The sequence below is a fragment of the Plodia interpunctella genome, chromosome 3, assembly GCF_027563975.2.
Source record: "Plodia interpunctella isolate USDA-ARS_2022_Savannah chromosome 3, ilPloInte3.2, whole genome shotgun sequence".
NCBI lineage: Eukaryota > Metazoa > Arthropoda > Insecta > Lepidoptera > Pyralidae > Plodia > Plodia interpunctella.
The window spans coordinates 2,615,122-2,641,930 of NC_071296.1; the positions used below are offsets into that span (position 1 = coordinate 2,615,122).

General features: G+C 35.5%; 1 protein-coding gene across 2 annotated transcripts in view; it reads right to left on the reverse strand.

Moving 5' to 3' along the window:
- Positions 1-2: 2 nt before the first annotated feature.
- The window catches only part of LOC128683821 (uncharacterized), a 44,837-nt gene continuing 18,030 nt past the window's right edge, over positions 3-26,809 (reverse strand). Inside the window, exons 1-9 of one of the 2 annotated variants that reach the window (XM_053769785.1) lie at positions 9,592-9,684; positions 8,119-8,198; positions 5,639-6,146; positions 4,438-4,546; positions 3,749-3,831; positions 2,927-3,063; positions 2,179-2,359; positions 734-885; positions 3-119 (exon numbers count right to left, since the gene is read on the reverse strand). In XM_053769785.1, coding sequence (XP_053625760.1) covers positions 19-119; positions 734-885; positions 2,179-2,359; positions 2,927-3,063; positions 3,749-3,831; positions 4,438-4,546; positions 5,639-6,146; positions 8,119-8,179 — 1,332 coding nt within the window. In that variant the 5' untranslated portion in view covers positions 8,180-8,198; positions 9,592-9,684 and the 3' untranslated portion in view covers positions 3-18. Of the gene's footprint in view, positions 120-733; positions 886-2,178; positions 2,360-2,926; positions 3,064-3,748; positions 3,832-4,437; positions 4,547-5,638; positions 6,147-8,118; positions 8,199-9,591; positions 9,685-26,809 lie in introns of those variants that run through there. The other variant, XM_053769784.1, reaches the window with a different exon arrangement.

The following is a 26,809-nucleotide window of genomic DNA, read 5'->3' on the forward strand; positions in this document are numbered from 1 at the left end:
GATCAGTTTATTGTTAATTCAATGGTAGTGTAAAACTACGATCAACGCCATCACGATCGCAATAAACCCGTCCAGTTTGAAGCGACTACTGCCTTGATGTAGCTCTGCTAAGCTCTCGCCTGTAACAACATTTTGCAGTATTATAATCGGTCGTAAAAATAAGAGGTAGTGTTTGATTTAAGTCTTCAAAGCATGCAGATGTGGAAAAGTGTAATGTAATGTAAATAGTGGATGCAACGGACAGAGAGAGAGAGAGAATAGACATTAAGAGACCAATCATACTAATTAGATCAGCTTTGTTTGTTGGCAGATTTGTTTCTTGGCATATGCTCCCAGGGCGGCTTCAGCTTCGACCCTATCAGCCAGTAAATAAATTTGAACGAAACAGCTTTTATCTAGAATTTCTCTCTCTTTTATCTGAGCGGTAACTTCCGCAGCCGTTGAGCGTCGGAGCCTAGGGATTACATTGCTACTTTTCCACAACCACTTTGCATGATCATCGTCATCCCTAGTTGTCAGGCCATATTTTGTTGTCGTTTATCTGGAGTCTAGAAGTGATCTAGTGCCATTTATATTGCGGTTTAAAGCTAGTGATGGAAATATTAACGAGAACATTTTTATTATACCCAGGAATTATTCGGAATGGAAACGGGGACGTTCCACATTGCTGTTCTAGGAAATTAAACATGAAAATTTGAGGGAATATTCAAATAACTCACTAGTTTAAACTGACCTTTGATGACGTGTAGCATGACGTGCGCGGGTGGAGGGGCGGGGGGTGGGGCTCGTGCCACGGTGCACGTGTACTGGCCCGCATCGTCGTTGCGGACTCGAGCCACACGCAGCACAGAGTTGGCACCGTTCGCACCGAATTCTGTGCGAACACTGAAAAAAAAATCCCTCGATGGTGAAGTATTAAAACACAGTGCATAAACAAATGTTACCTATTTGCCGGCTGACGGTAAGTCAGCGAACGGTTGAGTAAAATTCAGGAGTGAATTCTGTGAAATGGTAAAGAAGGCCCAAGATATCTATACCCTATTCATCTTGGACTGAGACAAAAGGTAAACAAAAGAGAAACGAGAAATAAATAAAAGCCAAACATTTAAGTAAGCGACATGACTCCATAAAACAACAACAACAAAAAATTGAACATTAACAGAAAGTAGGAACAAAATTAACAAAGGAATAACGAGAAATAATGATTTTTTGTTCAAGGTTTGTTTATCTTTTGTCTCAGTCCAAGATGAATAGGATATAGGACTTTTGCATCTGTCAATAATATTAATAGATGTGAATGCCAATAAATGACAACATTTATGAACAGAAAAAGCATAACACCAATATATTACATACGTAACTTAAAATTCACTAAAATTATTGTTTGATCAAAAACACCCTTTTGAAATTTAAATTAAGAAAACGTACAATGAAAAAGTTACACAAATTCGTACGTATAGAATAACAGATATCAAAATTAGTAAATTAAACGATAAAATAAAAAATAATAGGTACCTATCAGGTAAAAATAATTAAATGTACGATTAGTTAAAAGAAAAGTTTGACATTTTAATTATAAGAACCAACAAAAACTGTTCGAGCTCCAATAACAAGGCCAAGAAAGTCTCTGTTAGCACTTTTTGAAATCATTCTTCATATTTATTTTCCTTGTCCTCTCTCAATATCTAATGAGCTAATTTATTTATGTTTCTCGTGCTACATTTAAGTTTAGTGGACTTGAATAAATATTTTCAGCATTCATATCCAATTAATTATGTAGTAATGACAATACTATATCTGTATCATTGGAATGAATTCCACTTTTTATTTTATGACATAAACAGTTGTTATGTGCAAAAGACAAATAATAATAAAAATACTATACATGAAATTAAAATAACTTCAAAGAATTATGATATAAAAATACTTATTAAAAAGCTGTTTATGAACAATGCTTCTAGTCTATAGAAGCGCCTAGCGCCACTTTTTTCTACAACTTGAAAATGATAAAAAATAATTTAAGTAATAATATATCAATGAAATTCAAATTGTTAATTTACGTCTCTGATGAAAAGCTTCTTCTTCACCTGCGCTTTGGAAGTCGGCGGTTAGTTCTAAGTAATTTTTTTACGCGATTTATGTCATCCTAAATTTAATTTTGAACAAAAGCCTACAAACCTGATGCCACCTCTGGTAGTGTCGTCGTTCAGCAAGGCTTCTCTCCTGTACCACAGCAGTGAGGGCCCCCCCTCCATCCTCAGGCCGCGCACCTCACATCGAAGAGCAACAGTGCTGCCAACCTCACAAACTTGTTCGGACACTTCTGCGCCAGCGCCATCCACTATTCTTACTGATACTTCTGCGAAATAAAAATGGAAAAATGGAATGTGTGTTCAATAGTGTCAGTAAACACGATTGAATTCGCCGTTAATGTCAAAAATATATTCTTTTATTCAAATTATTGTCTTTTGTCAGTGGCGAGCAAAACCCACAAAAAGTTAGTCAAAATAAAAAGCTCTCCTTTGCATTTGCGTTTTTTCAACCATTAAATGATAATTTTTGAGCATATCAATGCAATCATTTGTACTAGTAGGAGAGAAATGAATGATTGTATCCATAAGCAGTCCATTATTACCTACTCGTTCTATGTAAACAAATATTCATTGCTTCCGTATAAAATGCAGGGCTTACTTTATAAATAAAGAAATAATTAAAAACCTCATCAGGGCGGGCTATGGGAGCTACATACTATGGGAGATTCGTTAAGCATGTTTTCTCGTAGAACGACTAATCTACAAAAAATCCAATCAAATGCTCGTAGCCAATCTCCAGGCTTTTTCTATGTCACACTAAACCCTCGTGTTAACCAGCAGTTGGAGGTTATCCAGTACAGCTTTAAGACTCTTGAATAATATGTTAAAGTTACCAGGCACATGCAGTGTGACGCGTGCCGTCCTTGGCGGATGCGCAGAAAGTTGGCAATCATAATGGGCCGCGTCTGTGGCCCTCACCTCCCTGATCTCGAGCCTCCAGATGTCTGGGGGTATAAAACGGGCGGAATACCTACGGATAACATAGAAAATATTGATTTATCAGTAAATATCGATTATAGAATAAATAAACTTGAAATTGTTAACGACAATCCTTGAAATACTTATACTAGGCTTCGGCATAGAAATATCAGGCGATAACCTTGATGATGAATAAATAGTAAGTCTGTCCAGTGGCCGTTGAGCTGCTTAAAGATTAATGGAATTTCAGAGTTGACAATTGTCGGGAGTCATTTAATTTTAGTAGTTTAATTTTGGGGCCCGACACCAGATGATGGCATTTCTATAGATTTTCGGGATACATCAGATGACGTATTTCAAATACGTTATCTGATGTAGCCCGAAAATCTATCAAACTGTAGTACATACTATAACTATATTACATTATTTTCCATTTGCTCAAAAGTGAAACTATAGAAATGCTATTTCACAATGGCTTACAATATACCGCGGCGTATTATCATCATATGAAATAATCATCTCATGAAATAAGTTTAAATTCAATTACTAATATTCAAATCGATGATCTATTCAAACAATGATAGCAGAACACAAAGACAAAATTAACTTATCTGGCGAAAGAATTCAGTTGCCATCACAGTATGCACGAAAATACTGTGATGGCAACTGAATTCTAAACGCAAATAGAAATGAACAAAATTGCCGCTGTTGAAAAATAAATGAATCGATTTATTTACCGATCGTCGGCTGTGTACTGTTGAGTGCCGGTCGTTAGCAATTCCATCGGCTCCTCGTCGTTTTTCCGACGGACCCATGACACCTGAAAATGGCGAATATATTGAGATACACACGCGTTTTGAAGTGATGAATGATGCTATGAAAGTGAATGATGCGCGGGTTTAGGCTTCTGGGAAATAATGTCTTTAAATCTTTATTTACGAATTCTATCATGTTTTGAATTGATGTAACTTTTTTTACGCTGCTGTAGTAGCGCACTGATGGGCAAAGTGTCCTCTAACTTTCTCCACTCGTCTCTGTCTCCTGTTTTTTCTTTCTAGTTCTATCATACCAACTTTCGTTATTAGGCCATCTCGTTCTATACCTTCCTCTTTTTCTGTATTTGTCTGGTGGAATCAAATCGGTAACAATTGATGTACTAAAGTAAATTATATTAATGAATACTAATAATTTTTGAGGAGCGAATGTTGCTTCTGTATTATTTGCAAATAATGTTTTCCTGATGTCCTTGATCAAACCAATATATCTGATTTGTTCTCGGTAGCATTAAAACTCATCTGCCTTATACATTTACAGAGGTGTTTCTAAACGACCATATTTTAAATAATACGATAAATGGAATCATATAAGAAATCTTTCTTGTTTTTATTTGTATGACTTAAAAACCTATTTGAAACATACTTATTACCAGTTTATCATGTAGGGCGTCGACCTTGCAGTCCAGATGAGTTGCAGACCCGACCAGAGCCTCGATCTCTGGGGCTGCAGCTGCGTAGATACTGTTTCCAGTGCCACTTCTAAAATAGTCAAAATATATTTCAAGACTACTGAAACTTTATAAAGACTTGGAAAAAAAGGAGGCTCTAAAATGTTTTTTTTTACACAAATGTAATTTTTGATACAATCTTTAATTATAGTCAGTACAACATGTGACAAAAACACCTATATTTAGTAAACCACGAAGTAGTTCCCTCGTCGAAAACAAATCCTGGGTGCACCATCTGGTCATACAATATTATGATATAACAAAACACAATTTTATCACAATCGATTGAAGATTTATAAATGAATTGTCCGAACAAATACAGTGAAATTCATTATACAATACATTGCATAAAAGCGAAGTAGCTAAAGTGGAACTAGAAATATGTAGTAGAGGAAATTTTTGCCAAAAGTAAAGCTAATACAAAACTGTACGTACATACAGAAAAAGCTATCAATAAAGCAATGATTCAAGGAGGTGATTACAGAGTTGACGATGGTTACACTGCCACAAGTAAATTTATTATAGATATCAATATAAATTTCCATTACGTGTGGTTTATTCACAGAGTAAGATTAATAGTAGTTAAACTTGGCGTATGTATGGTACATAACCTAGATTGGTGGCCTACAGTCTATAATGTCTGCATACAGATAGGTGCATTTAATCCATTCTCTAGAAGGCTGGGAAGTATTATTATCTTCAGGTAATATTGATGGTAGATGGGACAATATGCATCGTATTGAATATGTAGGTATACACAGGATATCACATATTCGTCCGTCTGCTAGATTTGTAATCAATCTTGACATAGATCAATATTCTTTGTAACAATCTGTTCAAGAGTAGTATGGAAACTATAATTAGTCCAAGTCTGTTTAAATGTTTCATTCGACATTTCTTCTCAACAATGTTCGTTTCAATATGATAGTAGATTCTAAGTTTTAGAGGGAAATACAAGTAATATTTATAAAATAAGTGCAAATTTGGTGTGATAAAGTGTCTGCAAAGGCCTAATTTCTGAATAAATGGTTTGAGCAATGATCAAATTCTACTCGAGCGCATTTTATACACACCAAAAATAAACAAGGAAAGAAGATCTATTATAACATCAATGGTTACTTACTTTTCATTTTTATGGTAATGTGTATTCGAGTATGTATCGAATATGTAATTTAGCAGCGGCGCACTAGATCCTGTTTCTCCTGGCTTTCGTCTCCTTTCCATTGTGTGTGGCGGTGGAGTTGGCATAGACACTACTGTAGTTACTACATCTTTATAACTAACAGTGACACCCTCAGTCCTTACTACATTCACAACCCGTCTTTGCCTATTTTTCTTTAGTTTATCTACCTCGTCCTCTGGTATATCAACTTTAGCACCCACATGAGATATATTTACATTTATATCTAGTTCGTTATCGCTAACATTATACATAATTGTAGTCTTATCAGAAGAATCTATATCATAGAAGTTAAATGTAGGAATATTAGAGCTAGAAATTTGAAGTATAGTATGATTATGTAAGTCTGGGTTATGTAGTAATTGATAGATTTTGTTTACAGTCGGTTGAGTAGCTTCTTGAGCTTTTTCAGCTTTCTTGATAATTTTGGAACTGGCGTCGGCATCAGTACCTATAAACAAGGAAACAATTAAACAATAATCTTTTCCTCCATTCGTCTCTCTAGGCACATATTCATTTTTCAAGAATTAGAAATAAATTTTATATATTCGTTTGCTCTTATGACCTAAAAAATATATATTTTAATGACCTTTGCGTGTTTGTAACAATAGCTATATTTAAAAAGGTCGATGAAAAGATTCAGGACTCTAGCGGAAATCAAACCAAAAAGCATAAGTGACACAGAACAATAGCATAGTATAGACATAGTAAACTTTTCCTATTTTAACATTGTACATATAATATGTTTATCACAGTTACTAAATTGGTTTTCAATTTTAGGTATTCACAATGTAGATTTTTTTATGACCTGATAGTCACTCCTACACAAAACACAGTTGATGTCCAAAGATCATAATTTTCGCAGACAAAAATAAGAAAAACGGCTTATTCAGTATTTCATTTGCATCTCCGAGATCTCTTCGTATTGGAATAATAACAAAAAACTAAAAGAAGCCTGAAGAAAACTCTTCAGATCTCGCAATTTAAATCCCTCTGAGGGTGATTGTGCTAATATCAAAATATTTTTAAATGGCCCACCGTTTACAAAGCCCTTTGCACGCAGGCCCTTTGGGAATAGAACAGAAAACAAACAATACCAAAGGACAAGGATAAATATTTCAGACGAGTATAAAAGATGGCAGGAATTCTGTGAAATGACAATTTGAGCCTCTGCCAATAACGTCGGCTCGTGTGAATAGGTTTTTCGCACATCTTTTTATTAAGAAATTCGACGGTAAATTGCCAAATAAAATGTTACAGGCCCACTTAGAAAAACATTTTCTCTCTTTTTTTACTATCGTTTCAGATCAGCTATTTTTTTTAACTACTCACTAAATATGCTATAAATTGTAATAGATTGCGAATTCTTTTGCTGAGTCTCCTCACGTAAAATAAAAGCTTATTTTATATCAAAACTAGCGTTTGACCGCGTAAAATATAAATAAATATATTAGGACAAATTGTGATTTGTCCTAATATATTTATTTATATTTTACGCTTTACGCAGATTGAGCTAGCCACAAAGTAAGTTCGAGACTTGTGGTATGGGATACTAACTCAACGATACTATATTTTTATAACATATACATATATAGATAAACATCCAAGACCCGGGCCAATCAGAAAAAGATCATTTTCCATCATGACCCGACCGGGGATCGAACCCGGGACCTCTCGGTTCAGTGGCAAGAACTTTACCACTGCGCCACCGAGGTCGTCAAATATATACCTATATGCCCATTAATTTATAAAAAACAATAATCAATATTATCCCCAAGAATATTATAAATGCGAAAGTACCTATCTAAGTTAATTTTGTATCTGCAGTATATATTTTTGGAGTTTATTTTGCGAAATCCATCCTAATATTATAAATGCCAAAGTCTGTCTGCTTGTCTGTTCGTTTTCACGGCTAAACCGCTAGACCAATTTTGATGAAATTTGGTATGCATGTAGTTACAGACCGTTCAAATTTTTTTTCCAAAAATCAACCCCCAAATGACTATAATGTGGGGAGAAAGTTTGGATAAAAATCGTCTGTTCCGCTTTTGCAGATAAATTCATTATTATTATCCAAACTTATTTTATTTTTACAGGTTTAAACCCAATGCAACAGAAAAAGCAATATTAAATATAATTCAATTATTTGCACTATAACTTATTACCTTAACTGCAATCTTTAATATACAACTGTAGCTTATCTGAGCGTGTTCTCGGTGGTTGTACCGCCCTTAAGCCTTGGGTACTGTAATTTTACGACTAATTGGATGTTACGCTCTTATAACCATATGATTGATATGTAACACTATCCATCTGTCAAATCTTTTTATCCCCAAGTCGCCTCTAACGACATCCGCGGGAGAATAGAGTGGGGTGCTATTCTATCTCTCCACACAACAAAACATGCAAAATAATGTAATTACCTCTACAAGGCAGAGCTGACAGTGCGGCTAGGAGCAATGCCGCGGTCGCCGGCGCGCACATGTCTACATTCTCGCTGGCACTGTAACAAACGAAATTTTAACAAATTCAAATTCAAATCATTTATTCAGAAATTAGACCTTCACAGGCACTTTTTCTCGTCAATTTTTATATTTATAGTTATTTCTCACAAGCTACAAACTACTGGCATTTCAGAACGACCCCACTGCTGAGAAGAAATGCCGAAAGAAACTCATTTGAATAGTGTTGGTCCCTATCATGCCAGATTGGCTTACCGTTATTGTTTCTTACAATGTTTTTTTTTTCTAATAATATATAAAAGTACATAATGTACATAGTAAAAAAACAACATTTTAGTTATATATACATAACACTAGATGTTGCCCGGGGCTTCGCTCCCGTGGGAATTTTAAGATAAAATACAGCCCATAGCAATCTTGGATAATGTACCTTTCTAATAGTGAAATAATTTTTGAAATCGGTTCGGTAGTTTCGGAGATTACCCGCCTCAAATATACAAACACACAAACGCTTACCTATTTGTAATAATAGTATAGATTACACCAATATTGTTTCTTATGTTTAATATGGGAGGCCATTGTTCTATTAACCACTAAACGGGCCAACTTAACGAACACAGCACTGTGGTTTGTTTGAATAATTGACAAAGTTCCAAAGCTTGCCGATTTCTTAACGATCTCGATTGAGTAACGGGACGAATCCGAAACAACTCGCTAACAAGGTAATTTGTTTGGAACTCGACCAAAATGTGCTCACCCAACGGATATTATAGTCCCGGGACGCTAAGTGACTCATTATGAGGGGAAATAATCTTTAACCCTCAAAAAAAGCGCCTTTATTTTTCGTGAATTGGTGGAATAGGCTACATGTTTCACCCCATTCATATCGATAGTTTATACAAGGATATCGTTTATCATCTTTCTATACATAAAAAATGTTGATAGTATCAATTTCTGTCGATATTTTCACTAATGGTATCGATTGTTGATCTTAAATCCAATAGCGACTAATCGATATAGATTCCAACACAACTGAATGCTTCATTTCAACGACAAGAGCATGTTTTTGAAATAGGAACAGGATAATTCTTTTATTTCCCATTTTACGCCCCGTTCCAATTCGTTCCATTTCAATCAAAAACTTATTGAATTATTATTTATCAAAAGTTTTAAGTTTCGGTGGGCGCGGTGAATGAACAATGGATTCGGACGAAATTAAATCATGAAATTTCATCTGAAGTGTAAAAGTGAAAATATTAAATAGAAACGTTCAAATTAATTACGAGATGAATCCCGATTCTCACGTATCAACAGATAGTAACAATCAAACAAGTCATCTTGTTAGGTGGTAGGGTAATCTCAGGTAGGGTTGGAGTAGCAATAGGCAAAGGCAGACAGTTGTATAATAATATAATTAATAAGTAAAATACAGACCTGTGAAAAAATATAAACTATAGCACTAAATCACTGTAAAATTTAGAACACTTTTCCGAAACATATTAAAACACTTGCCCTTCAAGGGTCTATAAATAATTTTAAGATATTTTATTATATATATATTTTATTATTACCCCGTGAATTAGTAATGTGATTCCAAAATATCAAGTGGAACAATAATTTAAAATTTTGAATTTAGACTGAAAGAAATAAAAATCATGCCAGCGCGCACGCGATATGACTAAAGAGGTCATAATGCGTGGCGTTACAATCTACTGATCACACATACGTTTGTAAACTAACTCATAGGTACGTGACGAAACTTATTCCGCGGGCAATTTCGTTTTCGCTATTCGACAGGGTAAAAAATAAAATGCATAAATGGTAAATAAATCAGACACGATAATTAAATGTCACTTTAATTGATCAATTTAATTAATTATGAGATTTACTATTTTTTTCAAGCTCATTAGGGTACCTATATCAGAAATGTTTTTTGACTCCAAAATCCGTGACGTCACATTAAATTGCTGTAATACAAGCTTCATATTTTTTTTTGACATTAGAAATAAATGTCTGATTTGATTAGTTGAAGTATAGCCAATTGCAGCCGTTAGAAAATTGTCACTAGTTTTAGTATAGTATGAGATACACTCCATAAAAAAATTGCCTACTTCATCCGTTTAAATTTAGATTTTAATTAATTGTTTAAATTCAAATCTTGTCCTCGCAACGTGGTGACGATAAGGGCTTTTTATGCCGGAAGTAAACGGGATTAAGCTCATAAAGCTTAAAGCTTAGTTCAACTGTAAGGCTGTAACTGAGATAGGATGGACATTTACGATTTGAATACATTAATGTCCCACATTTAATTCGATACGAAACTTGGTACCATCATCCTTACACATTATAAAAACAAAGTCCACTCCTGCGTCTGTCTATATCTCTGTTCGTCAAAACTACTGCAGGGATTTTCATGCAGCTTTCATCATTAGATATTATGCTTCCTGAGGAAGGTTTAGGTGTACTTAAACCTTCGACAAGAAGATTTATATACTAGTGGCCCGTCCCGGCTTCGCTCATAACAAGCTCAAAACATACAAGATTCAGATTAGTAAAAATAATATAATAAATATAAAAAACATATAATAATATGATACAACTAAGATTCTCGAACCTGGGAATTTGTGTCTTATTAATGTCCTAACCAACGATCTACTACCGCTTCTCTAAACTCAACACAATAAAAATAACAAGTTCTCAATTTAAAAAAAAAAAGACAAAATGAAGGTATCGCCCTAAGCCCTAAACGTTAACATAACAACGACGATTTGCAAACTTTGTTTACCGTAGCCCACTTACACAAAATGAGGGGACCTGTTCCCATCTAAGGGCTTGCACACACTATCAGCCGAACCTCGATCTGCCACCGTCTAAGAACCTAATGGGAGTTTCCCATTCACTTTTCACCACTGAGTATTTTCGCAGGGAATCGCAGTCAATTAATTACATTAAGTTTTCTTAGCCTGTCGAATGAATGTTATATGAACTTATAATATTATTTTTTCCCGCCTATTTACATTGACCATAACCGAATGGCAGTTTAAATAAATAACCAATCGCAGTGCGACATTGTAACCCGACGATAGCCATGCCAAAATATGATTGGTTAGCTGCGTTTCACTACGAAATTTGCTCGATAGTGAAATGTGAAATATGTTTTGTTGCTAACCCATACAAATTTTGCTATTATTGGCATATAAAACTAATTTGACAATACAAATTTTAAAAGAAAATTTATTCATTTATGTAATAGGCTTCAATCACATCATGTTCTAAAATAAATCCCATGCGTTTCCCACCTTCAAGCGATCACATCCACAGGTCGAAGTCAGTCGCAAAAGAATAACTATGATTTGACGTTTAATGCAGCTACTTACAATAATAATAGCGACAAATAATATATACCTGCCACAGGAGAATGTACTAAACTAGATTATTAACACTTAAAACTGTGGTTAAAATATGATGTATCATGCTATACGTAGTCAGTTTAACTAAATAACTATGAAAATATTTTGTGTGACGCGGCCCTAAGGAGCTTTCCTGGATTACCGAGAGGGTCTCCAGAGATTCTGGCCTACATAAAAAGTTTTGTTGCTTGCAACAATTGGCCAATGGAGTTCGATAGGTGAAGCAAAAGTTGCAACTTGAAAAAGTTATCCATTAAATGATTTAAATCAGACAATAACAACTAAGTAATTCAATATGATCCAAAATTTGATTACGAATCCATTTAGCATCGAATATTCTCAACAAAAGGTGTACAGAGTTGTGCAGTTCAGATTGTCAATGTATCAAAGTTTTCCGTTTATTTTTTTATCTTTGAAGTTACGTAACTAGACTTGCCGCAATCTGTCGGGATTCTACGTGATCTGCATTAGCAGTGCTTCCCAAACTTTGTTAGGTACTATTTGCGCAAGAATTGATTCTAAGTATTTTCAATCTTCAATAGGATAGAGAGTTACAACTCTTAACTATCCGTAACCAGGTAAGATAATAGTCTCTTCTTCTATAATTACTATTATTATAAAGAGGTAAGCGTTTGTGAGTTTGTTTGTTTGAGGCGGGTACCTAGTCCCCGAAACTACCGAAGCGATTTCAAAAATTATTTCTCCATTAGAAAGGTACATTATACAAGATTGCTGTAGGCTTTATTTTATCTCTAAATTCCCACGGGAGCGAAGCCCCGGGCAACAACTATTAATTTATACTTTTGATTCACTTTAATGGGTAAAAATTGTATGGAATTAATTACATGTCAAAATTATGAACACCTAATAGTCTCAAATGCTGTAGGAATTAATAAATTAGTTATTATACCAAACGCCAATTTCATATGTAAGATCTACATATGAAATTGGCGTTTGGTATAGGAGGAATAAAAAGTCGAATATTTTTTAATATAATATATTTATTTAATTAAGTAAGTACCATTATTATCTATGTACTTTTGCCATCTCATAGGTAGTTGATTGATCCCTATACTGAAAAAACCATTTGGACGTGAATCAATAAAATCTTTGAAGGCGGTTTGGACAGCCCTATGGGAGTTGAATTTTTTCCCAAAGAAAATAGTAATTTGTTGGACTAAGGTCCGGGGAGTACGGTGGATATCTTAGACATTCCAGTTGAAGCTCCTGTTGTGCAGTGTATAGTCTAGCGTTGTCGTGAAGCAGCAGTGGCGTAGAGCGTTGGGGCAGGATTTGGCTGGCTGGCCAGGGTCCAGCCATTGCGATGAGCGTTTCTGATTATCGTAGAGAATCCACTTTTCATCACAGGTAATGATTTGATTTAAAAACCCTTCATTATTGTGCCGGTTAAGTAATGTAACGCAGCAGTCGACACGCGTTTGCCGTTTTGCTTCACTCAAGTCGTGAGATACCCACCTTTCAAGTTTCTTAATCTTCCCAATTTGCTTCAAGTGGATTAAAATAGTTTTATCACTAACACCGAAGCCTGAATCTAACTCGGACGTGGTTCGCGATGGATCTGCTTCCACAATAGCCTTCAATTCTTCATTATCAACTAGGGTTTCCGGCCGTCCACGGGGCTTGATCTGCAGGTCGAAATTTCCAGACCGAAAACGTTGGAATCAAAAACGCATTGTGTTTTCTTTTGCGATACGACCGCCATACACATCATTAACCCTTCGAGCCGTTTCCGCAGCACTGGTGCCACGGTGGAACTCGTACTCGTAAATAACGCGACATTTCAAGTTTTTCATTTTGTAAACTGAGTGATGCAAACAGAAAAATCTGAAGAAAAAAAACAAATTAATGACGGCTAACGAAACACAAATACATGTGTAAATAGCTGTATAAATTTGAATTTGGAACTCCTACCCAAAGAGGAGAAATTTGTGATAAATTTGTGATTACAACAAAACGCCAATCTCATATGTAAAACCTAAACTTAAAGGACCTAAATATGATAATTTCAGAATATACGACTATAAACTACTATTTATATTTTTTTAAAGTAACATATTTTTTTGCACTATTATCTTTATTACATCGTCAATATTTTAATTATTTTTTTTATTATATAGTTAAGTATGTTGCCGTAAGAATTTGTACTGTAACAGGTTTTTGTACGTGAATTTGGATAAATACCCACTTAACCCACAACATACGTGTCTCAGGTGTTGAAACCCAAGGGAAGCTCCTTACACGCATGAGGCATGGACCCATTACCCTTAATGTTGAGAGCCACAAGTACGCCTGAGCGAATACAACACAATATTTTGTACTTGTGAAAGAGGTAACGAACGAGGTCACAAACGCAACATCATTATAGGTAATCATTTCTAGAAACACTGTAGAAAATGCACAGATAAAATGGAAACAGAAAAATAACTAAAATTTATTTATTCCGAATAAATAAGGTAGAAATCTTGAAGAATACAATGTCTGTATGTACGTTTGAGTTAACCATGTTATTGGAACGATAGTATTTTCTACAACATATATAGATAAACATCCAAGGCCCAGATCAATCTGAAGAGATCATTTTCCGTCTTGACCGGACCGCGCGGGCCTCATAATCTTGGCGGATGACAGGTAAGGCATCTCCTAGGAGAGTAGACAGACCGGTGACGAAAGATTGTAAAATAACCTTTTGTCACAATTTTAAGGTATTTATACTTTTTACATTGACACCGGGTGTCACAGCCCCAAATGTAACACCATCCAAGATATTTGCGATATTGCTCGGTTGTGCTGCTAGCTAATTAGGGCCCGTACCACGAAATATGACCCGCAGGCGAGGCGCTACTGTCGTTGCAAACAACAATATGGCCTATTTGTTATTCTCGTAGTATGGTAATAAAAATATAGTCATCACCAGCTACCTAGGTTACAATTTTGGTCTACAATTTTCCCAAATGAAATATTTTGAACCCGCCCATCATACATTACCGGAGAGCATATAAGTGCTTGAGAAACGAGTGGCTTATCCGCAGAGCGTCTGCTTCCTAATGAAATATGTCCACTTTTCTCGAGAACCGGAGAACTTGCGGCCATTTGTTTTAGACTTTGATGCAATAAATCAGACAATTTTTCAAAACGTCATTGAATATATTTCGTTTTTTGAGATTTATCAAATTATAACGTTTTTATCATCCGCATCATTATCAAATGGGAAAAGATTTTCACTGTCATGTTTAGGTTTAATGTTTTACAAGTTACCCAAACGCTCCTCGTTAAAATTAATGGAACATGTTCTGAATTGAGTAGCAAAATAACTAAAATTGATTCAGGACTCGCTTCATATAATTAAAAATGTAAATTGCAAAAACCTTCAACGTTCGCCTTTTCGACAAATTTCAATTTGTTATTCTTTCCCATCTCGATTTTACCGAGACATTTCGGCACAAAGGAGATGAAAACAAATTTTGAGATATCGAAATTCCTGTAATTAATCTATACTGAATTCGCAAACAGCGCTGGGTACCAACTGCTTCTTAGCGGGTTGAATCATTTCGCATGGAGCGAAAGATGTTGTTTATGAGAAAAGGGTACCAACTATAAATGGGTTTACGCCCAGATTTTTTCCAAGAATTTGGCCGCAAACCCAACTACCTTCTGCCTTTAGAGGGAGTTTTAAATACGTTGCAACGAGTTGTTGGAATAATATTCCGCCGCCATTTAAAAATTATATTTCTGTTAAAACGTTTAGGGTAAATTTGAAACAATATATTTTAAGTGCTCAAAAGGTGTAAAATTGCAGACGTAAATGAGAAATATGTATCTATAAACTGTATTGTAAGTGAATGTTTTGAGTATTTTTTTGTGTGTGTTAAATTATACTGGTTGTTGAAAAAAACTGAGTAAATACTCGGCGTAAACTGATCTCTGGTACAAACAAATTATTTCTGCACATCTGGTTGTTTAATACAATGTATATCTTTGGGATCTTGATTGGTAACTCTCCAATTAGTCGAAAGGACTTTTTTCGAATGTTAAAAACAAAATTTTATATGGAGCTTGTATGCCAGTAATGTATTGTGACGTCACGGAGTTTGGAGTCAAAAAACATTCCTGATATAGTTTATTAAAAAATAATTTAATAATTTAATTTAACTTATAGTACTTTATGATGATGTATATACATCATATGTAAATAAATAAATATAAATAAATATATTAGGACAAATCACACAGATTGAGCTAGCCCCAAAATAAGTTCGAGACTTGTGTTATGGGATACTAACTCAACGATACTATATTTTATAACATAGTTAATTAATATAAACTTAATTAATTTATTAATAAACTTTATTCTCTTATCTCTATACATTCCCGATTGCGTTCGGGGTCAGCGTAAAAACACCTGATTTTGAAGGTACGGCTGTGATTTTCCAACCGGCCGCCTGCTTGGCGTCAACCCTCCTATGGAATGCTATTTTTGTCTATTAGCTGCCTAGGCTGTGCGTAAGCTTAGTGCGCATTAATAAACTTTATTATTACATGTAAAGACAAGTTTAAAAACAAATTGCAAGCTGAATGCTAAAAGCATTATTTCCCAGCTAACCATTAAAGTAAACAGATTATTTACCTAAGCTTTGCGGCTAATAAACTCTGTTCTATTTTAAATTATAGCCCATATGGACTGAATAAGTATATTATTTCCATATAATATGCTTTTATTCAGTCCAACCTTAAACTATCCATATGACATAACTATTACTACCACCGTAGTACAAATAAGAAAATATGTCGACCTCGGTGGCGCAGTGGTAGAGTTCTTGCCTCTGAACCGAGAGGTCCCGGGTTCGATCCCCCGTCGAGTCATGATGGAAAATGATCTTTTTCTGATTGGCCCGGGTCTTGAACATTTATCTATATAAATATATTTTAAATAAAATATAATATCGTTGAGTTGGTATCCCATAACACAAGTCTAGAACTAACATTGGGGCTAGCTTAATCTGTGATTTGTCCTAATATATTTGTTTATTTATTTTTATTATAATGACTGACTAACCGGCACTCGCATATACACTAAACTTAATTACTTTAGCAAATGATAGTTAAAAACAGCCTACAAAAGAACTAACGTTCTTCTCATTCTCTTCTAATTAACCGAACAACTTTCCGATCAATGTGTTATCATTCTAAACAGTTTACACGTCCAATATTGTTATTGGCAGGTGACTTTTTCGAGACTTATATAGGGAGAGGTCAATTGAGTGATTTATTTCCTCTAAAAGGGACCCGTTCAGTTCAGGTTCAGTTCACCTCCCGCCCTTTCTCGGAACATAAAAAATGTATTGGCAAATTGTTCATATAACTTTCTCGGAGTATCAAAATATTGTGACGACTTTTTTGCCCTCTTTTTGCACGGTTGGCCATTCTGAATCCGATACAGAGAATATGTTTCTTTCTTTATTACCGATTCTTTATTTCTTACCGAATAAAGAACGATGAACGATAAAGAATCTCAATGAACGAAGTTCTTTGAACACATTTGCCCGTTACTTTTACATGATTTCGACTTTTACATGATTTCGTTGCCCACATAGGCTTTGCGGGAATTTAGATATGAGACCTAACCTCAAAATATATCTACAGAATAGACTTTTTGATATTTTAACACAAAAGCTTGGATATTGCTTCTCAGAAAGAAAGCATTAATATTTCATTAAGAAACAAGTGCGCAATGCAAGTGGCACATTGATTTATTTTTAATAGAACTACAATTTGCCTGTACCATCGCTGCTTTGTATAATGTAATTAAAAAATATTTTTAATTTTTAGCATCTAACTCTTTTAGCGTAGTATTAAGTTTCATCTAGCACCTTTCCCCCCATATAACCTATGCTGCTTAGAGTTCCTCAACCGTTGATTGCAATTTATGGAATTATCCGCTCCATATAATCCCTACTGATACGCACTGGTAGCTATTGCAGCTTATGTATAGAGATTTAGGATAAACGTGTGTCAACTTTGTTTATATTTTAATTTAGACAGTTTTAAATTATTTTTTTCTGAAGTCCAAGTAATCTACCTAGAATATACCTATATAGATCTATAGGTATATAAAATACTAGCTGCGTCGCGGAGCTTCGCCTCCATGGGAATTTCAAGATAAAAAACACTCTATGTATTATACCAGGTTATACTCTACCCGTGTACCAAATTTCATAACAATCCGTTCAATAGATTTTTCCTGAAAGAGTAACAAACATACATAAATCCTCACAAAATTTCGCATTTATATTATTAGTAGGATGGAATAGGCGCCTTCTTTGCTAAATTCTAGCGGGCCAGATATTGCTCCCATTAATGGGATCCGTCCCATTCCAGATCATTCAAATCTCATAATTATTATACGCTATAATCGAATCGATGAATTCATATTTATAGTGTACCTAACTATAGCAATAATCGTTACGGCATCATTTTCAATCAATACCGAAACGCCCTCCAGATCTCCCAAATTGAATGGGCCTTCAATCGCTAACCGAAATAGACGTCGAGCCAAGAGGATCACCGTCTTTATTTCTGTCTATCTGTAACTAGTAGTGATGTGCCGGCCGCCGAGAAATTCTCTATTACTCCTCAATTTCATATACAGTGTTACTGGTATCTAACGCATAACCTTCCAAAGGCACATAAGGTACATAGAGACTAACATCTTTTGTTCTACGACTGTTGTCTAAACGTAATAAATACCAAAAAAAACCTGTTTTAATTTTAATGTCATTTCGATTCCGCTACATAATGCTACTGTACTGTCTCGTATTGCTTGGCTATTACATAGAGTTAAGATGTATAGAATCGCTAATTGGATTGTTTTTTTTATATGAAAAAAATACGAATCACGAGTCGTAGAATAAAAGTTGTTTGTTTGTTTTGATGTAGCCGTTGTGTAGTTTGTTTGTCTTTAGGATGTTTTGAGTTTGATACCAGTATACTCCTCAATTTTTATGTATGTAACCCTGTATACTCCTCAATTTTTTCCCCTAAATATTTGTTCCGTTACAGTTTCCGCTCATACTCGTAAATTTTCTACTACCAAGTAACAAGTGCTTCCAGCAAGCTTTTTGAATAAGTTAGCAGACTATTCCCAGCCAAGCTTAGAAGTGACGAGCTGAGCTCAACGACGTAGGTAAGTGTTTCGCATAAACATTTTTACAATTTCCGATTTAGCTCCACCTGTGGCAAAATTTTGGTACATACTCGTAAAAAAAGTTGGTACATATTTGTATTCGTAATTCGTCGTATACAAGAAGAAGGCTAAGATGGATTGGCGGTTGGGGGACGCAGCGCACCAAAATACGCCCAGATTTATTAATCTTCGCGTACATATTCAAATCCAAAGGTAGATCCAAAAGATATCTAACTGGCCAGTTTTAGCAATCCTATCCTAGCTAGCTAAGTAAGTTTGTTTGTTACCCCTTCACGCTCTATCTACTCAACCAATCTTCTTGAAATTTTGCATACATGTAGTTTGAAGTATGGACAAGGACATACCTTTCATCCCGGAAAATTAACTGATTCCGTGGGAAATTCATGCGGGCGAAGCCGCGAGCAAAAGCTAGTTGAAAATAAAAACAATCTATTTTTGTAATTCCGCAGCAAATATATTCTAAATTCTAAAGATTCCGGTCAGAAATTTTAGCACATAAAAAGGCGGTACTCTTATATGACTCAATACCTTTTGAAATGTTATGTACAAAAACATGGCGTAATCTGCGCGGTAAGAAAGTTGCGGTGAAGTTCGAAATTTGGATCTTCACGGAATTTCCACCTTAGCGAAATTACTGTGTGAAATCTGAGTTGGTCTGGGTCGCTCGGTTAATTTAAGCTGTAACTAGATTAACCCAGCTACTCCTTTACAACCAGACTTCTTAGGATTTCGGATGACTGTGGAAAAATAATCCTTTTGGCAGCAAGTTAAGGTAAATAAAATAAGAATAAATTTATGTTTAATCAGCCTTTCCTGTCACTCTTCTCCATTCAAAATCCACCCAAATGAAATTGCTGCTATAAAATACGGTGATTCGTAATTAATCCTCTTTTCTATTAATAAACTTGCGGCCCGTCCCGGCTTCGCTCAAGTAAAAACATAATAAATTATATACCCAAACCTTCCTCAAGAACCACACTATCTATCAGTGAAATACCGCATGAAAATCCGTGCAGTATTTTTAGAGTTTATCGCGAACAGACAGACGCGGCAGACTTTGTATGTTGTCCTATTAATATTATACATGTGTATATTTGTGAGGTGGTATGTATGTTTGTTACTTTTTCACACAAAATCTACTGGACAAATTGTTATGAAATTTGGTTTTAAACACATAGGGTACTTTTTACCCCGGAATTCCCACGGCAGCGAATCCCCAGGGTGTAGCTAGTAATATATAAGGAAGGATTTTGTAATACAAATATAGATACTGTTGTTTATCTTTGTGTATAATAAAGGGCTTTGTATTCTGTAATTAAACCATACACGTTTCAACACAACATACAAATTTCAACACATTTAAAATAGGCACTTTTCATACTCATTTGTTACGCTTTGGAAGTTGTCATTCATTCACCATTTGTATACCTCATATTCATGAGAACTTCTAACGCGTGTTTCGGAGCTTATGGTTATGTTTAGATAAACAATGTTCTGCTGAACTTATATAAATAAATATAATCAAATAAATTCAGCAACTTTTTGAGCGAAGCTTTTTTTCCGTTTTTCTTTTAATTTTTTTCAACCTAATATAATATTTTTTACATTATACTACAACTATATGTATATGTATAAGACCTACATTTGTTAATTGACGTCCTTGGAGAAAAGGCTGCGGTGAAGTTTGTTGCGCCGCTTCTTCTTCACCTGCGCTGTTGTATATTTTAACAAACTTGAGTCACTGTGTCGACATTCGCCTCCGAGTCACATTAATTTGGACTCATTGTCTCATTATTGGACAGTCCAATCTGTCCGACATTAGACATAAATATATTAGGACAAATCACACAAATTGAGCTAGCCCCAAAGTAAGTTCAAAACTCGTGTTATGGGATGCTAACTCTAATACTATATTATAACATCCAAGATTCGGGCCAATCAGAAAAATATCACTTTCCATTACGATCCGACCGAAGATCGAACCGGAGACCTCTCCGGTTCAGAGGCAAGCACATTACCACTGCGCCACGGAGGTCTTCAAAAATACATAGATAGATAGATATAATGCACTGTTTGCAGTGATATGTGTGCCAATGATCTAACAACAAGAGATGCCGACGACCGTGCGAAGTGGAGATAAAAATGCAGGAAACCGGACCACGACTCCGACTCTCAACGGCTGGGGAAGGAACCGGGAATGCGCTCAGGTGAGAGGAGAGAAAGAGAGCACTGTTTGTTATGGTTAGTTTCCGTGTCAATGAAATAAATATTATAATTATGCATTATCAAGATAGATTGATTTGTAGCAAGCTGAAATGATCCTTTGAACACACGTCAAGCACCTATTAATCCTATTGATTAATAATAATAGGGTATAATATGCAGGTTATATCTATGTTGTCAGTATGTTAGTATTTGCGACTCGTGGTTCTGTCTACCCCGCAAGGACTAGGCTTTGTTATTAGCAACTTTATTGACGTCAGAATAAAACTCTTTTTGAAGTGAAAATTTCTTTAGCGGCGTTGTGCACTCTTTGTGATGGGTAAAAAATGTTTAACTCGCATCACGTGACCCTGATCGAAAATTCTTAAGACGTCAAAAGTGCACAACGTAACGTAATATTCAAGTTTTCACTTCTGCCGGCACTCCCGGAGTGGAACACGTTTTTTATAATGATCAAGCAAACAGGTTGCGGCCCACCTGATGGGAAGTGGTCACCGAAGCCTAAACACAAATTGCCAGTCCTGAAGTTGCAAGTTATTACTTCTATTAGTTTTATAATTAATGAAAACATATTTAATGAGGGACACAGCCTTCGTAATTAAATATTTTATACTACTTTACCATCTTTAAAAAAATATGAATGGAAAGTGTATAACCAAAGTTGGGAACTTACCTACTTGATAATAATTGTCATTTAAAAGACGCCTGGCAGGAATCCTGAGAGCTTTTGTATTAGATACTTAAGTTAGAAGTAAGTTTTAAGTAAGAAAAGGTGCTTAATTTTATGCTGTTGCTCAGCTTGAGTTAATATTCTTCGAAATTACTTGTTAAGCATGTAAATAGCATCAGATTGCGCGTTATCTAATATTTGGATTCTCAATTTCTTGAATTTTCAAGTGTGTTACTGCTAATATAAACATAACAAAAACAAAATCCACTGCCGCCTCTGTCTGTCTGTCTGTTCACGATAAACTCAAAAACTGATACATGGATTTTCATGCGGTTTTCACCAATATATAGTGTGATTCCAGAGGAAGGTTTAGGTGTACATTTTTTTATTATGTTTTTACACGAGCGAAGCTGGGACAAGCAGCTAGTATACAATAAAATAGTGGGCGAACTGAAGCCTCCGCTCAGCACATCATGGCGCTGCTGGTATTCTGCATTAACGCAACATCTATCATCTTTAAACAGGTTTGACATTGACATATGTCACCGCACTGCAGTTATGACAGACAATAGATATCGTGTTGATCCGTTGACACGAGGAAGAGGAGAACAGTGTGGCCACGCTACAGACAGGTGTGGTCACGCCCTCATTCAGAATAGGTATTTGCACGAAAAACAAAGTGTACACAAACAAAACATATAAAGTTACGAACAATCTCCGTGGAGGGTAACCGCAAAACTTGTACTTTCACGCTCTACACTCCTCAAACAACTTTTCAATTTTGGAAATTGTGTTGTTTGTTCTTCTTTCCACTAAATAGCGTTGTAGTGTTTTGTTTTTCACCCCAATTTAAGACAATATGTAGACCACAGATTTCTGCTAATTATGTGATTATCAATTGCGCCCTCTTACGTGGCATTTGTTCTCCGGGTAACTGAGATTAGCAACTATAGTCGCCACTAACCAATTACCCAGACGATAGATAGCTGTGCTATTCAATGCTTCCATGCGCATGTAGTCAAATGCGTTACGAAATCTAGGACGATGGTGACAGTTGCACTCAATTGATTAGATTTATACTTTATCATACTATATTTATTCTCACATATTATAAAAAAAAGTTATATCCTCAGCTGTGTCTGCTTGTCTGTTAATACGATAAACTAAAAAACTACTGCACGAATTTCATGCGGTTTTTACGGAGGAGAGTTAATATGTTTTCACCCAATCGAAGCCGGGACGAGCAGCTAGTTACGTATAAATTTAACACGTGTAATAACGTAAATAATGACGCTTTATCTATTCTATATTAAGAATACTCCTACATAAACGTGGCTTGGTATAGAAAATAGGGAAAATTAAGAATAAAAACGTTGAAATTTTATTTTTTATGATTAAGCCTAAATTAACACCCGCGCGCTCTTTGAAACCCCGCAATCTATTCTATTGAATAAATATTTTTAAACAAATACTAGTTTTTCGCGACCTCGCCCATGTATATTTCCCGCGGGAACAGTTATATTTCCGGAATGAAAGGTAAGGCCTTATATCCTTCTCCATACTTCAAACTACATGTATGCAAAATTTCAAGAAGATTGGTTAAGTAGATAGACCGTGAAGAGGCAACAAACAAAATTACTTTCTCATTTATAATATTAGTTAGGATTATAGGATAAAATCCGGGCGTAGGTCGTAGTCCCTAAGGAATCATCAAAGCTAATTGAACTAACGTTGTATTGTTGTCTATTTAAGTAGTTGTAGCTGGTACTATATTTATAACTGCTATACCAGAGACAGTGTCGTTTCTTGAATGCTCCATAGTTTCATCGAATTTGGAATACTTCACAACTTGGTTGACATGGACTGCCGGCTATCCAGATGGAAGGGCATGTGTACACTTGTTATTACACAACATGTACGGTATATGGTAGCTGCTATCAACAGCGGTCGTTCTGAAATGTTAGTAGCTTTTAGCTTTGAAAAATATCATTTAATTTGGAACATGACGTGAAAAAGATCCTGTGAAGCTCTTTGGTCTAAAATATGTACTTATGTACATAAATACTATTCCGCCTGTTTTGATATGGGAGACAGAGAATCAAAGAGAGAGTCAGAGAGAGTCGCGGAATCGAAGACTAGGAATTTCCACTTCCCACGATCCTGATAAATAAATATAAAAATATGTTAAATAAAATAAATATATGAGGACAAATCACACAGATTGAGCCAGCCCCAAAGTAAGTTCGAGACTTGTGTTATGGGATAAGAACTCAACGATACTATATTTTTTTACAAATTCATATATAGATAAACATCCAAGACCCGGGCCAATCAGAAAAAGATCATTTTCCATTATGACCCGACCGGGGATCGAACCCGGGACCTTTCGGTTCAAAGGCAAGCGCTTTCTTTACTATTGCGTCACCGAGATCGTCACAAATCTCACTTGCTTCCTCTATACTCATTACTGTCTTCATGCATATGGGTTATGGGTATGGCACTATCTTAGGTACTTGCAAAACAAGCTTACATCTAGCATTTTGGCCCAGTGGGGCGGTGCCGACGCAACCGGAATATGAAAGTGGGCATAATTACTGTTCCTGTCGATATCCGGTGCGCCTAACACAATTTACGTGTCAAATAATTTTGGCAAAATCGAATCACGAAATATAACTTAGTTACACGAGGTCACTGTATGCTTGTTGAATATTTTATCAGCATTCTAATTACATATTTGGGATTACATTATGTTGACAATTATCGATGGTGATAAACAGTGGGCCCCGAGCTCCGATGCTTTACATCTCGGAAGCTACCGGGAAAATCGCTCAGGCGATAGAGAGAGAGCGACGATAAAACGAGACAATGGAGAAATGCCTTGTAGTTTTCTGTACGAAAATGGATTTCTTAAAGACGCTCCAACAACTGCAGTCGAAGAAAAACCCTACAATATCTAAATAAATAAATTAATAAATATATTAGGACAAATCACACAGATTGAGCTAGCCCCAAAGTAAGTTCGAGACTTGTGTTATGGGATACTAACTCAACGATACTATATTTTATAACAAGTACATATATAAATAAACATCCAAGACCCGGGTCAAACAGAAAAAGATCATTTTCCATAATGACACGACTGGGGATCGAACCCGAGACCTCTCGGTTCAGTGGCAAGAACTTTACCAATGCGCCACCGAGGTCGTCAAACTATATACTATTATTATAAAGAGGTAAGCGTTTGTGAATTGTATGTTTGAGGCGAGTAATCTCCGAAACTACCCAACCGATTTTAAAAATTATTACACCATTAGAAAGGTATTTATCCAAGATTGCTGTAGGCTATACTTTATCTCAAAATTCCCACGAGAGCGAAGCCCCGAATAACATCTTTGTTGTTTATATTCTACTGAGCGATAAGCCCGTTATGCAGACATGGTCTTCGAGTTGTCAGACTCTTGGCTCTGTCTCCCGCAAGGTATAAAGACGTGATATATATGTGTCTGTGTGTACTGGAGTGGAGACTCAGAACTGGTCACGGCTGGTTCCAGACGTGTGGGTAAGCCACTACCAGATGGACTTACGATCTAGTCAAGATTGCTAGAAGGTGATGGATGAGGAAGGGACAAAACAGATGAGAGTGACGTCCCTTACTACGCTCAGCATAGGATGATTATGGGGCTGAAGAAGAAGATAGGTATCTTATGTAGCTAAGCGAGGCCGTATACATTGACCCAGTCTCCGACGATGCTAAACATAACCTCAATACCAAAGGTCATAACAAATAATCACCCCAAACCAGGCTTCAATCTGCATCAAGTCCCCCCCCCCCTCATGAAATTTCATTTACCATATAATTGTGCAACTTAAACACTTATGTTCCCACATTTACCCAAAGGATAAGCAAAGATAACAGACCCTGTCCTTGCCACAGATGTATAATGAATTAGACATGCCAATTTGGTGTTACAAGTACATAGGACATTGTCGGCAAAGATTACGGTATAAAAGCCTTCTTTTTTTCAATTATTTATTAATTAAAAAAAAATCTTGGTACCTATAATTATCTTTAGTATAGATAAATTATAATACAACAAATCAACAAATGATTACATTTGCCTTTGTGCCTTTTATTTTATTTTTGTGTTGTTCTTTTTTGGAAATTTCACTTTTGGTGCAATAAAGTGTATTGCATTGTACTTTATACAAACCTATATTAATTGCGCCCCGAAACTCCGTTACTGAAGGAATTGTGGAATAACATAATAGCATTCACAATTTAATTAGTTCATATTCATTTTTATGTTAAATGTCCAAAGATGGAAGGATTCATTGCTGTCACATATAATATATAAATGAAGGAAGAAACGACAGAAACTAAACAATTGTTGAGGGAAATTTTTAATTTTCTATTTATATCAAAAGATATTTACACGCCGTCCCCGTTCATAATGTGATGACGATTAATTAGAACCGATGGTCAAATAAACCTTTTTTTCAAATCCGAATTCACCAATAAGTCGGGTCGTGTAGAATACGTTATCTATATTTATCTACGTTCAGAGATAAAGTCGGTAACATACGTCCTTACCCTCGTCCGTCAGTAAGCAAGACTTTACGAGTGCCGGATCCAAAAGGCCCTTCGCATTATCTTTTTAGTAAATCTATTTGTTGAGCACACACTATATTGTTTACTGTGTTACCCGTTAAAATAAACTGCAGATTAAGTACCTGTTTCACCACTTTCTGATAAAATATCAAATTTTAATCTGACTGATAAACTAAATGCTAGATAAAACTGCCTGAAGTTATATTGCCAGGTTAATTAGCCCTATCTAATAATTTACTTTTTAATAAGTAGCTAACGTTCAGCCTATCAAATAATTTATAATCGCATCAAACGGTAGAATGCTTTTTACCCTCAGTTTTTCTTACAGCATATTAATCTTAGAGCATATTAAAAATGAACAAACTAGACGAAATATTTTTTTACTCGCATAAAACCAAATGTTCTTTTTCATTCTGGGCAATTATATTAAAGAGTTTTGATTTTGATATCGCCTTTTACTTTTCACTCACTAGATGACAATCATCACAAATCTCACCTCTCATAGCACCTTCAACGGA